General features: G+C 36.8%; 1 protein-coding gene across 1 annotated transcript in view; it reads left to right on the top strand.

The window, feature by feature from the left end:
* LOC141506424 (biogenesis of lysosome-related organelles complex 1 subunit 4-like) overlaps nucleotides 1-12,987 on the top strand; it is a 33,615-nt gene extending 20,628 nt beyond the window's left edge. The window contains 3 exon segments of the mRNA XM_074213209.1: nucleotides 11,874-12,076; nucleotides 12,508-12,914; nucleotides 12,917-12,987. Coding sequence (XP_074069310.1) covers nucleotides 11,874-12,076; nucleotides 12,508-12,914; nucleotides 12,917-12,987 — 681 coding nt within the window.
* The last annotated feature ends 548 nt before the right edge of the window (nucleotides 12,988-13,535 follow it).

Here is a 13,535-nt window from a genome sequence, read left to right as displayed (position 1 = left end):
GCCTAGTACTCTTCCATTTAACCACCGCACTGCCTCCTATAAAGAAGATACATGCAGAATAACCTGCAGGTACTCCCAGAGGAAAGGCAGCAATATTAAAAGAGACTAGAAAAGGCTTCTTCCAGAAAAATGGAATTTTAACTTATTGAAAGTCAGAGAAGTCTCATAGAATGAAGGCTCCCTCATTCCTCCTCACCTTCCTCCTTCCATACCATTGAAAAACCTACATGAAATATCCTTTATATGAAATATCTTAGCCTATCTACCTCTCCGTTCTCTTTCTCCCAGTACATTTCCCTTTCTCCCATTGACTCCATTTTTACAATATATTATTTCTTCAAATTCAGCTCTCCTGTGCCTCATCTATAAAAGCTCCTTCTACCTGCTTTATTAAATGAGAAGGTTCATATGAGTATTATCAGTATCATCTTTCCATGTAAGAATACATGGAGTTCATGATAATTGAGTCCGTCATAATTTACCCTTCATGGCCACCATCTCTATGCTTCACCTGAGTTCTGTACTTGAAGGTCAAACTTTCTGTTCAGCTCTGGTCATTTCAACAGGAACATGTGAAAATCCCCTATTTCATTGGAAGTCCATCTTTTACCCTGGAAGAGAATGCTCAGTTTTGCTAGGTAGTTGATTTCCAGTTGCATTCCAAGCTCTTTTGCCTCTCTAGTGGCTTTGCAATATTATATTCCATGCCCTATGAACCCTTAATGTAGTTGCTGCTAAGTTCTGTGTGGTCCTGACTGCAGCTCCATGATATTTGAATTATGTCCTTCTGGCTGCTTGTAATATTTTCTCTTTGACTTGGGAGTTCTAGAACTTGACCATAATATTCCTGGGGGGTTGTTGTTTGTTTTTGGATCTCTTTCCAGGAGAGAGTGGGGGATTTTCTCAAATTCCATTTTGCCCTCTGAAAATATTCCTGTAGAAATTTTTTTTAAATGAAGTCAAGGCTCTTTTCCTGATCATGACTTTCATTTCCTGGATATGTTTTCCATATCAGTTGTTTTTCAATGAGGTTTTTCACAGTTTCTTCTAATTTTTCATTCTTTTGGTGTTAAAGTATTGTGTCTTGACTTCTCACAAAGTCATCAGCTTCCTTTTGCTCCATTCTACATCTGAAGATTTGTTCCCCAGAGAGCTTTCTTACCTCCTTTTCTGGCCTATCTACTTTTTAAAACATTCTTCTCAATAACTTTTTGAACTGTTTTATCCAATTGACCTAAGCTGGGTTTTAACATGTTATTTTCTTCAGCATTTTTTGGATCTCATTGACTAAGCTGTTGACTTTGGTTTCATGTTTTTCCTGCATCTTTCTCATTTCTTTTCCCAATTTTTCTTCTATCTCTCTTACTTTATTTTTCAAAATATTTTTTGAGCTCTGTCATAGCCTGAGCCCAAATTCTATATTTCTTGGAGACTTTAGATGCAGAAGTTTGGGCTTTCTTTCTTACCTTCAGATTGAGTATTTTGATCCTCCTTGGGACCAAAGTAATGGTCTATGGTCAGGTTCCTTTTTTTTCTGTTTACTCATTTCCCCAGCTGTACCTGGTTTTAGGGTGCTTCCTGAGCTTTTGAGTATTATTGGGATACCACACACACACACACACACACACACACACACAAGGATCTCATTGTATGAGGCTCTGACTGCTCTCCTGGTCTGTGAATGATCACAAGCTCACTCCTCTGCCATGGGGTTGGTCAAAGCACCAGAGTTCTGATCCAGGGACAGAGGACAGACCTCGGAAGTCTGCTTGCACTCCCTTGCCTTCAACGGGCAGAACACTCAGGGCGCAGCTGCCTGGAGGCTCCTGCTGGGTGGCTCCAAGGGCCTGCTTCCATTTCCTGAATCTGGGCTGTGCTGAGGAGGGACACACTGGCCTGGGCTTCATGCTCACTCTGGCAGAGGTCTCCCTGCTGATCTTCCAAGATGTACTTTGTGCTCCCCGGGGTGTAGGTCTGGAAACTGCTTCTGCTGCCAGGAGCTGACACTCCCAGGTGCCCTAGGACTGTTACTGGGAGGCTGAAGTTTCTTCATTCTGGCAGGTCCACTCCTCCAGCCCCATGCAACACAGTTTTCCCACTATTTTCAAGGTTACCTTGGTCTGGAGAATTGCCTCACTGGATTTTTCTGTGGATTCTCTTTCTCGAAAATTTAGTTAGAGTAATAATTTTAAGGTTTTTGAAATATTTTGGAGAGAGCACTTAAGAGAGGCTCTTCTCCTGCTGCCATCTTGGCTTCACCCTTCTGGTTTAGATTACTTTCAAAAAATCCTTATTATTTGAAAAATTAAAAAAAAAATAAAGCATTTTAAAAGCTGTAATAAATCTTAGAGATAAGCTAATCTAATATCCTTCTTTTACAAATGAGGAAAAGAGGGTATATAAGGCTGAATGATTTGTGTGGAACACAAAGTAAGTGTCAGAATACATATTCAAATATAGTTCCTCTATTTCCCAATCAAATGGAGTTATTTTTTTCATAATATAAACTATTGTTTCTAAATAGAACTACATAAGGTACAAAACTTAACATGTCAGATATAGGGGCAGCTAGGTGGTACAGTGAGTGAATAGAGCACCAGTCCCGGAGTCAGGAGGACCTGAGTTCAGATCTGACCCCAGACACTCAATAATTATCTAGCTGTGTGACCTTGGCAAGTCACTTAACCCCATTGCCCTGCAAGTCCCCCCCCCAAAAAAAGGTCAGATTTACACACTCATAAAGACATGTTATGCCATTAAACACTTGCTGACATTTCTGAAAGGTCTAGTCAATAGTTTTTCTTATAATCTTTTTTTCTATCTACTCTTCCCTAATTCCAGTAAGATAAGGGAAGTCATAATGGAGTAACTAATCTTGTCTATTCTTCCTGAGGAATAAGAGGTCACTGATTAAAAATCAACCTTTTTTCTCATAGTAAAAGAAACTCATACCAAAAGAGAAGGGGAGAAGAGTTTCAAGTCCATTATCACTACCAACACTCTGGCTCCTAATCTGTCTCCTTCTGAAGGTTTATTTGAAAGGAAAAATAGAATCAAAGAAAGAGGTTTTAGTTTTTAAAAATATGGAGAGTAAACATAAAAATTTCTGATTGATTTTGCCAGTTATGGACACAAGGATCAAGAGATAACACTCAAGCTCTACTTCCTGAGACATTACGGTTTTGTTTAGCAGAATATGGTGATTTACAGTGAAGAATCAAAATCAGACCTTCAAACAAAGGAGACAATCCTAGGAGCAAGTGACCTGGCATAAGTCAAGAAACAAATAAAAATACAAAGCGAAACAGATTGAGAGTGAGCCAGGTAAAGGGCAATAATAGGAAAATAGGACTATTGGCCCTAGGAGAACATTTGAGTGATGAGTTAACAAAACATATTTCTGAAAATAGGTGAAGCTCACATTCTGAGCTGAGAAAGAAATCATTGAATAATCTCAAGACATGTCCATTATCTCTATTCTGTGAGTGAGTTCAGAATCAGAAAGGCATTTCTCATATTTGGAGTAGAAATTCTGGAAGAGATTCAAAAGTCACAGATCATCAACAGGAGAGTGTTCTAATGAATCTTTGAATCATGGAGCTGATTTTGATGAATAATAAGAGGAAGGTATATCTCACTCAAGGTTTTATCTATTGAACTGCCTAGTTGCCTCAAGAAGGAAGTTATGATTACATACATACCATTTATTTTGAAATAATATGGAGGTTTTGGTGGAATAAAGTTTAATACATCACAGACTGAAATGACTGTAATAGGGAATATTAAAAGACAAATAGTGCCCACTATTTGGGTGGCAATAGTCATGCTTTATAGTCCTGAGTAAATTACATGTGTATTGCAAAGCAATAAATATCAAAAAGTTCAAGTCAATTATGGAAAATACATTTTAAGAAATTCATTGAAAAAATAGCTAGATCAAGGTGATGAATATAGTGAAAGTTCTTGAGACATTTCCATATAAAGATTTGTTGACTCATCAGGGGTACTTCTGGGCAGAACCAAGATGGCAGTGTAAAGCTAACATGCTTCTGGAACTTTTCTCTACCAAAGATAAATGAAGCCTCTACTCTGACATTCACACTACATATCCCACCAAGAAAAAGAGAAGATTCAAAGAAGTTTTCAACTGTAGACATCATGGAGGATCTTCAGTGAAGGTCTGTCTCTTTGAGGGAAAGGGGAAGTAAAGTCCAGAAGGTGGGAGAGCAGGAAAGTGAGCAGAAGGCTGTTAGCCACAGTGCAATACAGGTCCTTACAGCCTTACAACAGCAGAGGTCTTGGCAGCTAGATAGCAAGCCAACAGGGAGGACCCCAACCCTAAAGTCTGAACCCTGAAAACATGGGGGTAAAAGAAAGGACTGGGTTGTGAACAAAGCACTGTTAAGTTAGAATATGGACATCTAGGAGGAAAAGAACACCTGTAAAGTCAAAGCATAGACTGCTGAGGCAATATCTTGGCCAACAACAAGCAAGGGATCAGACACCAGTCCCAGCAAAAAAAAAGTTTGGATCTATATTCTCTATACACCAGAAGCAGAACTAAACAACAAAGATAAGCAAAAAAGCTAAAAGAGTGTTCACTATAGAAAACTGCTTTATAAAGATGATAACAATGTCATGTCTAAAGAAGAAAGCAGTGAAAAATCACTCACAGGGAATATACAAACAGTTTATAAATTGGATTTAAATACAAAAATGCATTGAAGTGAAGAGCTTAAAAAAGGATTTAAAAGCCAAAGGGGAGAGAAAGAAGAAAAATGGTGGGGGGAAGAAATGAAAGTCATTCAGGAAAAGCATTAAAAACTAACTAAAGAAAAGAAAACCCTAAAAATTATAAATTAATAAATAGAAACCAAAGAATGTACAAGACTATAAGATTCCATCAAAACAAATAAAAAGTCTGAAAAAATTGAAGAAAATGTAAAGTACCTTTTAGGGAAAACAATGACCTGGAAAATAGATCCAGAAGAGACAATCTATAAATCATCCAACTACTAGAAAACCTGGATCAAAAAAGAGAACCCAGAAAACATCTTGCAGGAAATTATAAGGGAAAAACTGTTGAAATCTACTAAAAAAAGGTAAAAAATAACCATTGAAAGAATCCACAGAATCCCTTCAGAAAGAGACCCCAGGATTAAATCTCCAAGGGCTTAATAGCCAAATTTTAGAACCCTCGAATAAAGGAGAGAATATTGTAAGCAGCAAAAAAATACCATTAAAATACAAAGGAAATACAATTAGACTCACATAGGACCTATCAGCCTCAAAACTGAAGGATTGGGAAATGTGGAATAGCATATTTTGGAGAGCAAAGATCTTGGGGTTATAACTCAAATCTCTCCATTGAAGAGGTCAAAGATGACATAACTATGTTTGAGACAAAAAGCCCTGAAGAAAAGCAGAAAACTTTAGTGTCTCATTATCCTTTGACCCTTTAATTCTACTGTGCTTGTCTAATGAGAGTCATCAACTGTGAGGTCCTGAGTCAATGTCTCTGTGACTTACAATCATTTGTAAAGTTCTCAGGTGAGACCTCCAGAGTCTCCCAATACTTAGAGATCTTTAAGATTCTTGAAGTTAATTAGATCAGGGTTTGACTTAATCCATGCTTCACTTAACAATGGATGAAGTACACTGGGTTGCAGGAGGGGGGGGGGGATAAAGTATGAGAGAGAATAGTACTTGCTTCATTTAACAAATGGTTAAATACTCTGACTATGGGGGGGGGTATGTGAGAGAAAATAGACCTGGGGGGAGGTGTACAAATAGTCCAAGAAATGGATGATACTTTGGCTCATGATGCAGATTATGTGTATTTGAAAGATACTTTAAAAGGGTGTAAAGTAAAAAATAATTACAATTTTATGTGATTTGGGTCAATGCTGCTTAGCAAGCAATCAAGTAAACAATCTGTGATGACATCTTGAAAGCAATATGAGCTTATCAAGCATTCAAATAATCAAACTGTGAGTGATGATACCTGATTAATAGTATTAGAGCAATAAATAACACCAAGGGAAGAGACATGACGATTTATAATTTTAGAGGGAAAGAAGGGAATTGTGAGTGCTGAGTAAATTCTATTCAATAGAGTTAGCCCATAAAGGGAATAAGATACATTTACACTTGGATTTAAAAATCTAACCTGATCTGCAAGGAAGGGAGGGGACTAAGAAAGGGAAAGATAAGGGAAGAAGGGACTGGGAAGGAGAAGGTATAAGTGAAAATAAACTGAAAGTTAAATTTTTAAAAGAAAAGTCAACAGAGAAATGTAGTAAAATTTTGGTGAGGGGAAATAAGAGAAAAGGAGAAAGAAAAATATAAATGAAGAAATACAGAATTAGAAATCTTAGCTGTAACTGTGAATGGGATAAACCATCCCATAAAATGGAAGCAAATAGCAGTATGGATTAAAAACCAAAATCTTACAATATGTTATTTGCAAGAAACACATTTGAAGCAGAGAGTTACACACAGGGTAAAGGTAAAAGGTTGGAGCAAAATATATTATGCCTCAGCTGAAGTAAAAAAATCTGGGGTAGCAATCCTAATCTCAGATAAAGTAAAACCAAAAATCAATCTCATTAAAAGGTATAAGGAATGAAACTACCTCTCCTTAAAAGGCACTGTTGGTAAGGAAGCTATATCATTACTAAACATGTATATACCTAGTGGTATAGGATCCAAATTCCTAAAGGAAAAACTGAATGAATTGTAAGGAGACATAAACAGCAAAACTTTAATAATGGGAGACCTCAATTTCCCTCTCTCAGAACTAGATTAATCTAACCACAAAATAAACAAGAAGGAAGTAAAGAAGGTGAATTAAATCTTAGAAAACTTAGATATGATAGACCTCTGGAGAAAACTTAATGAGGTTAGAAAAGAACATACCTTTTTCTTGGCAGTACATGGCACCTACACCAAAATTGACCATGTACTGGGGCACAAAAACCTTATAATCAAGTGCAGAAAGGCAGACATAATAAGTATATACTTCTCAGACCATGATGTAATAAAAATTACATGTAATAAAATCATGAAAAGATATACTAAGAACTAATTGGAAATTAAATAACTTTATCTTAAATAATGGGTGGATCAAATAGAAAATGTTCAAAATGATCAATAATTATATCCATGGAAATGATGATAATGAGATATCATACCAAAAATTATGGAATGCAGCCAAGGCAGTTTTGAGGGGAACTTTATATCTCTAAATGTCTCTGTGAATAAAATAGAGAAAGATAATATCAGTGAATGGGGTATGCAACTAAAAAAGCTAGAGAAAGAATAAATTAAAGATCCCCAATTAAATACCAAATTAGAAATTCTGAAAATCAAGGGAGAGATTAATAAAACTGAAAGCAAGAAAACCATCTCATAAATAAAACTAAGAGTTGGTTTTATGGAAAAAGCCAATAAAATAGACAAGCCTTTGGTTAATCTGATTTTAACAAAAAAGAAAGAGGAAAACCAAATTACCAGTATCAAAAATGAAAAGGATGAAGTAATCACCAATGAGGAGGAAATTAAGGAGATAATTCAGGTTTACTTTGCCAGGAACAATTAATTCCTATTTTATATAAACTATTTTTAAAAATAGGAGAGGAAGGAGTTCTGCCAAATTCCTTTTTTAACACCAACATGGTGCTGATACCTAAACCAGGATGAACCAAAACAGACAAAGAAAATTATAGACCAGTCTCCCTAATGAATATTGATGTAAAAATCTTAAATAAAATTTTAGCAGTAAGACTACAGCAAGTTATTACTAGGATAACATACCATGATCATATAGGATTTATACTAGGTGGGCAGAGATGGTTCAACATTAGGAAAGCACTCAACATAATTAAACATATCAATAGCAAAACCAACAGAACTCATATGATTGTCTCAAAAAATGCTGAAAAAGTATTTGAAAAAATATAACATCCATTCCTATTAAAAAATGAATGGAGTTTTCCTTAAAATGATAAGGAGTATCTATCTGAAATCATGAACAAATATTATATAATGGGGATAAATTCAGAGCATTTCCAATAAGATCAGGGGTGAAACGAGGATGCCCATTATCACTATTATTATTGAATATAGTTTTAGAAATGCTAGCAGAAACAATAAGAGAAGAAAAAGAAATGGAAAGAATTCAAATTGACAATGAGGAAGCAAACTTTCACTCTTTGCAGATGATATGATGGTATACTTAGAAAACAAAAGAAAATAATTTTTAAAAACTCCTTTAAACAATTAACAAATTCAGCAAAGTAGCAGTATATAAAATAAAACCATATAAATAATCAGCATTTCTATACGAGAAAAACAAATCCCAAGAGCAAGAGACAGAAAGAGAAACTACATTTAAAATATGTAAGGGATTGTTGTGTGAGGAATACTGTAAACTTTCATCACCTGGTGTCCTCTAGCACCAGAGCCTTATTTTACTGGTTGATTGTAGAGTGCCACAGGAATGGGAGTGGGAGTGGACCAGGGACTGGGGAGAATATTTAATCACTTGTATTTGGTTCAATAAACAGAGGTCTTGGAGAACTTGGAGAACTTTTCATCCTTGTCTCCAACCCCTTCAATGTTCGCCTGGGTAAAGGAAAAGCCAGCCAGCAGAAACTTAACAAAAATAACTATAGACAACATTAAAATCTTGGTAATCTACATCCCAAGACAAACCCAGAAACTATATGGACACTATTACAAAGCAGTTCTCACCCAGATAAAGTCAGATCTAAATAGTTGGGGAAATGACCAATGTTCATGGTTAAGTCATGCTAATATAATAAAAATGACAATTCTACATAAATTAAATTACTTATTCAGTGCCAAACCAATCAAACTACCAAATAACTGCTTTAACAAGGTAGGAAAAATAGTAACGAAATTTGTCTGGAGTAACAAAAGGGCAAGAATAGCAAAGGAACTGATAAAAAAAAATTTAAAGGAAGATGGCCTAGCTCTACCAGATCTAAAAATTTACTATAAAATGTCAGTCATCAAAACTGCCTGGTATTGGTTAAGAAAAAGATCACTGAATCAAGTGGATTAGGATAGGTTCTAAAGAAGTTGCAGCAAATGAATACAGCAATCTACTATTTGACAAACCCCAAAACAACAGCTTCTGGGATAAGAACACATTATTTCACAAAAATTGTTGGGAAAACTGGAAAATAGTATGGCAAAAACTAGGCATAGATCTATATCCCATATCCTATACCAAAATAATGTCAAAATTGGTATAGGATTTAGACATAAAGAACAATACCATAGATAAATTAATAGCTCAAGAAATACTCTATCAGATCTATAGAAAGGGTATAAATTTATAACCAAACAAAAATTAGAGTACATTATAAAATGCAAAACAAGTTATTTTGATTACATTAAATTAAATAGCTTTTGCACTAATAAAATCAATGCTGCCAAAATTAGAAAAAAAACAGAAAGCTGGAAAACAATCTTCACAACTAGTAGATCTGACAAAGATCTCATTTCTAAAATATATAGAGAGAATTGTATCAAATTTATAAGGTCACAAATCATTCCTCAATTGATAAATGGTCAAAGGATATGAACAGACTATTCATGTGAAGAAATTAAAACTATATATAATCATATGAAAAAATATTCCAAATCATTATTGATTAGAAAAATGCAAATTCAAAAAGCAAGGAGGTTCCATCTCACATCTATCAGATTGGCCAAGATGAGAAAAAGGGAAAATGATCAATGTTGGAGAGGTTGTGGGAGGTTTAGGACATTGATGCTTAGCTGGTGGAGTTGTGAATGCATCCAACCTTTCTGGAGAGCAATAGGGGACTATGCCCAAAGAACAATAAAGCTGTTCATACCCTTTGACCCAACAATTCCAATTCTAAGTCTATATCCAGAAGAAATTATAAAAAAAAGAGAAAAGTCCTATGTGTTCCAAAATATTCATAGAAGCGTTTTTTTTTTTGTAGTGGCAAAGAATTGGAAATTGAGGGGATGCTCATAAGTTGGGGCATGACTAAATAAGTTATGGTAGATGAATACTATGGAAATCACTGTTCTATAAGAAATCATAAATAGTCAGACTCTAGAGAAGCATGGCATGATTTATGTGATCTGATGTTCAGTGAAGGGAATAGAACCAAGAGAACAATGTACACATCACATATTTGACCCAGAAAAGATAGGATAGAAATAACTGAATAACTGACATAGAGGAAAATATTAAGAGGACATGTGATACAATGGAAAGAATATAGACACTGGAGTCTGAATCAAATATTACCTCTGAAAATTTCTTTTTTGTTTATTTTATTTTTATTTTTTCCAATTAAATACAAAGATGGTTTTTAACATTTATCCTTTTGCAAACTTTTAAGTTCCATATTTTTCTACTACCTCTCCTTCCCTTCCCTCTCCCCATGTCAGTGATCAATCTGGTATATGTCTATGTTGAACTTATTTCCATATTAGTCATGTTGTGAAAGAAGACTTAGAACTAAGGAGGGGGGGGAACCATGAGAAAGAAAGAAAAACATAAAAGAAGTTTTAAAAAGTGAATATGGTATGCTTTCAGACTCCATAGCTTTTCTCTAGATGTGTTTGGCATTTTTTCTTTCTAGGTCTCTCAGGATTGTCCCTGATCACTGAACTGCTGACAACTGCATCTATCATAGTTGATCATCTCACAATAATGCTCTTAACATATACAATATTCTCCTGGTTCTGCTCATTTCACTTAGCATCAGTTAATGCAAGTCTTTCCAGGCTTTTCTAAAATCTGGTCACTTATGATTTCTTTCCAAACAATAGTACTCTATAACATTCATATGCTATAACTTATTCAACCACTCCCCAATTTATGGACAGACCTCTAACAATGTCTTGCATGTCACTTAATTTACTTGGGTCTCACTTTCCTCAACTATAAAATGAAGAAGTTGGACTAAATGGTCTCTAAGGTCCCTTGCAACTAACTCTAGAAAGACCATCTATGTTTATTTCATTTTACATCAGTGGTGAGTCTAGTAGCAATGAGTATATTCCTTAGAGAGAGATTTTAGTTCAAAAGAAGAATTTTTTTCCTAACCACTAGAGTTATCCAGAAATGAAATAGGTTCTTTTTGGAAGTAGTAGATTTTCTCTTACTAGAGGTCTTCAAGGGAAAATTGGTTCAGTACTTATTAGGGATAATGTAGATAGGAGTTTGAGTGAGGTAAAAATTGAAGTAGATTCTTTCAGAAGACTTTTCCAACCTTAATACTGCATGGTTCTGTAATTTCATTTCAGTAATTTTTAGTTTCAGAAGTCCAATAGTTTCCATTAAATTCCATATTTTGCCTCCTTAAATTAAAGCAATTGATTAACATGGTACCATATCTATTATGCTTATATATTCCAGTCCTAGTCATGCTGTTTTTCACTTTAACATATAAAGAATTATTTTCCCCTCAAAAATTCATGCAAATAAGTTAGCAGTATGGTTAACAACATATTTATACCATAATGCTTGGTGTAACCCTTATTTTTAGAAATGCATAATCTGGATTTTTATGTCAATTATTTACAGCTACAATTTTCTTCTTAAACTAAAGATAGTTTTTCTGATATTTATATTTCTGAATTTATCAGGTAATTTTCTACACAATGACAGCATGGTAAAAATTGCAGTGTCAGGACATAAGGATTTATGAAGTTTAATTTAACTCTTGTTCTAAATATTGTCTTCCTTTTATGCAAAAAATAATGCTGCAATTGGACATCTTTTTCAACGCTATAATGGACATTTCCTATTAGGACTTTATCTCTTTTTGTATAATTTATCTTTAAAATCAGAAAAATAGGCGCTGCGGGCCTGTGCGGGGCGTGAAGGCGGGGAGCGGCGCGACGGGCCGGCGCTGCCAGGCCATGGAGCGCGCCCTCTTGGGCCGCCGGGGCCGGAGGAGGTGCTCGAGCCCCCGGGGGCCGCGTGGAGCGGAGACAGCGCGAATGTGTCCCAGAGCCACAGCAGCGCCTCGGGCCTCTGGGAGGAGGAGGAGGAGGAGGAGGAGGAGGAGGAGGAGGAGGAGGAGGAAGAGGAGGAGGGGCAGGAGGGGGAGGGGAGGGGGAGGGGGAGGGGGGAGGAGGGGGAGGGGGAGAAGGGAGGGGGAGGAGGGGGAGGGGGAGAAGGGAGGGGGAGGAGGGGGAGGAGGAAGAGGGGCAGGAGGGGGAGGGGAGGGGGAGGGGGAGGGGGAGGAGGGGGAGGGGGAGAAGGGAGGGGGAGGAGGGGGAGGGGGAGAAGGGGAGGGGGAGGAGGGGGAGGGGGAGGAGGGGGAGGAGGGGGAAGGGAAGGGGGGAGGGGGGAGGGGGAGGGGGAGGAGGGGGAGGAGGGGGAGGAGGGGGAGGGGGGAGGAGGGGGAGGGGGGAGGAGGGGGGAGGGGGAGGAGGAGGAGGAGGAGGAGGAGGAGGAGGAGGAGGAGGAGGAGGAGGAGGAGGAGGAGGAGGAGGAGGGCGGCGAGCGGGCTACGCCGCCTACCTGCTGCTGGTGGCCGGGGAGGGAGGCGGCCCCGAGAGAGAAGCTTTAGATAGGAGTCTTGAAGACCTACTAACTCGAGTTGATGAATTTGTTGGGATGCTACATATGATTCGAAGTGACTCCTCACAAGTAGTCAATGAAAGTGTACCTCAAATACACTCCAAAGCTACCGAAATGAGTGAACTATATAGAAAGACTGACACATTGGTGGCCTTTGTTAAAATGATTGGAAATTGTGTGACTAGAATGGAACACCAGGTGACAAAAGCAGAAGCAGAACTTGGGACATTCCCCAACTCATTAAAGAAACTTTTGCATACCATTAATGTGCCATCCTTTTTTAATAAGTCGTATTCCACAAAGCAACAACAGTTTATGAACCTCCTATCCTTTTCAGGACAGAAGACTATTGTCTTTGTTGCAAAGAAGGACCTCGGGCATGATATTGCACAGGACAACTAATTAGGAAAACAGTTGTATCGAAGCAGAAGTTCCTATCTTGAAGAGATTTGTATTATTATATATATCTACAATTTAGTGTATTTAAGGTTCTATGTATATTAAGCAAGCAGTATTTTAAAACAATATTTTTCATTGTGTGCAGAATACATAGCTTCCCACGTCTTCCAAATTTAAAGTCTGTTTAAATGGGGGAGTAAATTAAGTAAACATTTACTTATACTTATCAAAATTGCAAATTTTCTATTTATATCAACCCTACATGTCAACAGTATTACCTTTAAGACTTACCTCCAGTCTTAAAGAAAAAACTACTGAGGCATTAAAAATCATTATTTGTTAATATTCTTAAACTAGGAAGGCTTGTCAACCATTATTTTTTTAATGAATCGTAAAGTAACATGAGTTAAATTTGATACGTTTTGAACTGTAAAACTCTGTAAGACTTGACTTGTAATTAATCTTGAAAAATATATTCAAAAGCTAGAGCTGAAATCTTTAGTTTCTAAATGTGTACAGTTTGACTTATAAT

This window comes from Macrotis lagotis, chromosome 1 (genome assembly GCF_037893015.1).
Source record: "Macrotis lagotis isolate mMagLag1 chromosome 1, bilby.v1.9.chrom.fasta, whole genome shotgun sequence".
Classification (NCBI taxonomy): Eukaryota; Metazoa; Chordata; class Mammalia; order Peramelemorphia; family Peramelidae; genus Macrotis; species Macrotis lagotis.
Note: the sequence above shows the minus strand (reverse complement) of the source record. Positions and strands in the feature narration are given on the sequence as shown.